We start from the raw sequence: 2756 nt of genomic DNA, 5'->3' as shown, positions 1-2756 counted from the left end.
ATGGAAGGCAGCAAATCCGTCATGTATCAAATGTTTACATACAAACCGCGGCCCGAAACCCTTCCTCCTGAGGGAAATTGAAAAAAAAAAAAAAAAAAAAAAAGGAAAAAAAGGAAAGGAGGGTGAAAAGGTAAAGAAACGCCCCCAGCTCCGGCGGGGAGCGCTCCCGGGCCGGCTGCGGCGGCGGGGGCTGCGGCGGCGGCGCTCCCCGCTCGGCGCCGGGCGCGGCCGCGCCCCCGAGCCCGCGGCGCTCCCTCGGCCGCGGGCGGGCGGCAGCGCGCAGGGGCGCGCAGAGCCCTCAACGCACAGGGGCGCGCAGAGCCCTCAACGCACAGGGGCGCGCAGAGCACAGGGGTGCGCAGAGCCCTCAGCGCACAGGGGCGCGCAGAGCCCTCAACGCACAGGGGTGCGCAGAGCCCTCAGCGCACGGGAGCGCGCAGAGCACAGGGGCGCGCAGAGCCCTCAGCGCACAGGAGCGCGCAGAGCCCTCAGCGCACGGGAGCGCGCAGAGCACAGGGGCGCGCAGAGCCCTCAGCGCACAGGGGCGCGCAGAGCCCTCAGCGCACGGGAGCGCGCAGAGCCCGCGGCGCCGCACGGCCCCTCCGCCCCCCCCGGCTGCCGGGGCGGTGCGCGGCGGCGGAGCCATGCTCTCGAGGAAGGGGATCATCCCCGAGGAGTACGTGCTGACCCGGCTGGCCGAGGATGTGCCCGATCACGCCCGGTACCGCGCGCGGGAGAGGCGGGCGCGCTTCGTGGGCAAGAACGGCGCCTGCAATGTGGCCCACAAGAACATCCGCGAGCAGGGGCGCTTCCTGCAGGACGTCTTCACCACCCTGGTGGACCTCAAGTGGCCGCACACGCTGCTCATCTTCACCATGTCCTTCCTGTGCAGCTGGCTGCTCTTCGGCATGGTCTGGTGGCTCATCGCCTTCGCGCACGGGGACCTGGACCACAGCACCCGGCTGCAGCGGGACCCCGCGGAGGGGACGGCGGGGCCTGCGGCCGGCTTCGTGCCCTGCGTGACCAGCATCCACTCCTTCACCTCCGCCTTCCTCTTCTCCATCGAGGTGCAGGTGACCATCGGCTTCGGGGGGCGCATGGTGACGGAGGAGTGCCCGGCCGCCATCCTGGTGCTGATCGTGCAGAACATCGTGGGGCTGGTGATCAACGCCATCATGCTGGGCTGCATCTTCATGAAGACGTCGCAGGCCCACCGGCGGGCCGAGACGCTCATCTTCAGCAAGCACGCGGTGATCGCCCTGCGGGAGGGCCGGCTCTGCTTCATGCTGCGCGTGGGCGACCTCCGCAAGAGCATGATCATCAGTGCCACCATCCGCATGCAGGTGGTGAAGAAGACGGCCAGCCTGGAGGGCGAGGTGGTGCCCCTCAACCAGATCGACATCCAGATGGAGAACCCCGTGGGGGGCAACAGCATCTTCCTCGTCTCCCCGCTCATCATCTACCACGTGATAGACAAGAACAGCCCCCTCTACGACATCTCCCCCATGAACCTGCACCACCACGAGGACCTGGAGATCATCGTCATCTTGGAAGGGGTGGTGGAGACCACCGGCATCACCACCCAGGCCAGAACCTCTTACCTGGCGGACGAAATCCTCTGGGGCCAAAGGTTTGTGCCCATCGTGGCAGAGGAAGACGGGCGGTACTCGGTGGACTACTCAAAATTCGGCAACACGGTGAAAGTGCCCACCCCCTCGTGCACTGCCCGGCAGCTGGAGGAGGACAGGAGCATCATGGACACCATGCCACTGTCCCCGAAAGGCACAATTAGGAAAAGGTCTGTCAAGCTAAAGCCCAAGTTTACCATAAGCGAGGAGCCTTCCTGATGCCTTCTGACTGGGAAACTCTGTTAGGGCTTTGTGTCTGAAAGATCTCATGAACTCAAAACACTGAGGTGGCCTCTTACTTTTTTTTAAAATTCAGGTTGGTAGCACAAGGTATGTTCTGGTGTTATTTATTGTGGGGAAATCTAAAGCTAATTATATTTTTTTAAAGGTGTGAGAGATTTCAAGCAGAACTGGGAGTAGGGAAAATCATGGTCTGCAGCTTTAAATTTCAATTCAGACTATTTAATCGCACGATCATTCTGCCTTGATTCAACTGCAGGTAATGACACATTTTCTCAAAAAATAAACGTATATTTATTCTCAAAGATTGCAGGTTTTTTAGGGTCTCGCAGTGTTTGCAAGTCAGTAGTTTTTAACTGGTGTTTTTTTTCCTAACTTGAACAATCAGCTTAGCAAAATAAAATATTAATAATTAATAAAGTAGGCTGGATTTAAATTACAAAAAAAGGGTGAGGCAATGACACAAGATCAGATCTGGAAGTGTCTCTATATTATACTGTATGTCTCAAAGAAATTAACTGCTGGATATGCATCATCCATATTATGTTGTATGGAGCCACTCCTACCACATGCAGTATGAAATGTATTTGAATATTTACTTTTGTTTATTTTAAAAGCCTTTACACTTCCAAAATAAAACATTCAGGAATACCTTTTTGTACTGTACATTTCTGAAAGTAAGCAATATTTTGCCTTTAAATGAGTAGAAGATAATATACAGTTGAAATCAATTATAAACAGGAAAATTCTGCATTTTAGTTTCAAAATGAAGAGAAGCAACATTCCCTCTCTCTAAACCACATGGCAATAGGATATTCAGTACAAGAATTAACCTCTCCCTTGGGTCACGGTGAATTCTGCTAGATAATCAGGGAATGAAAATAGAAT

General features: G+C 55.4%; 1 protein-coding gene across 1 annotated transcript; it reads left to right on the top strand.

Moving 5' to 3' along the window:
• The first annotated feature begins 275 nt into the window (after positions 1-275).
• KCNJ11 (potassium inwardly rectifying channel subfamily J member 11) lies at positions 276-2519 on the top strand. The gene has a single exon (XM_059848957.1). It carries the CDS (start codon positions 645-647, stop codon positions 1845-1847), a length of 1203 nt encoding a protein of 400 aa, XP_059704940.1. The 5' UTR covers positions 276-644; the 3' UTR covers positions 1848-2519.
• The last annotated feature ends 237 nt before the right edge of the window (positions 2520-2756 follow it).

Source organism: Haemorhous mexicanus, chromosome 6, assembly GCF_027477595.1.
Source record: "Haemorhous mexicanus isolate bHaeMex1 chromosome 6, bHaeMex1.pri, whole genome shotgun sequence".
Classification (NCBI taxonomy): domain Eukaryota; kingdom Metazoa; phylum Chordata; class Aves; order Passeriformes; family Fringillidae; genus Haemorhous; species Haemorhous mexicanus.
Note: the sequence above shows the minus strand (reverse complement) of the source record. Positions and strands in the feature narration are given on the sequence as shown.

Bases quoted from the DNA above. Each gene is read 5' to 3' on its own strand.
- KCNJ11 (XM_059848957.1), top strand. From the start codon at position 645: ATGCTCTCGAGGAAGGGGATCATCCCCGAGGAGTACGTGCTGACCCGG.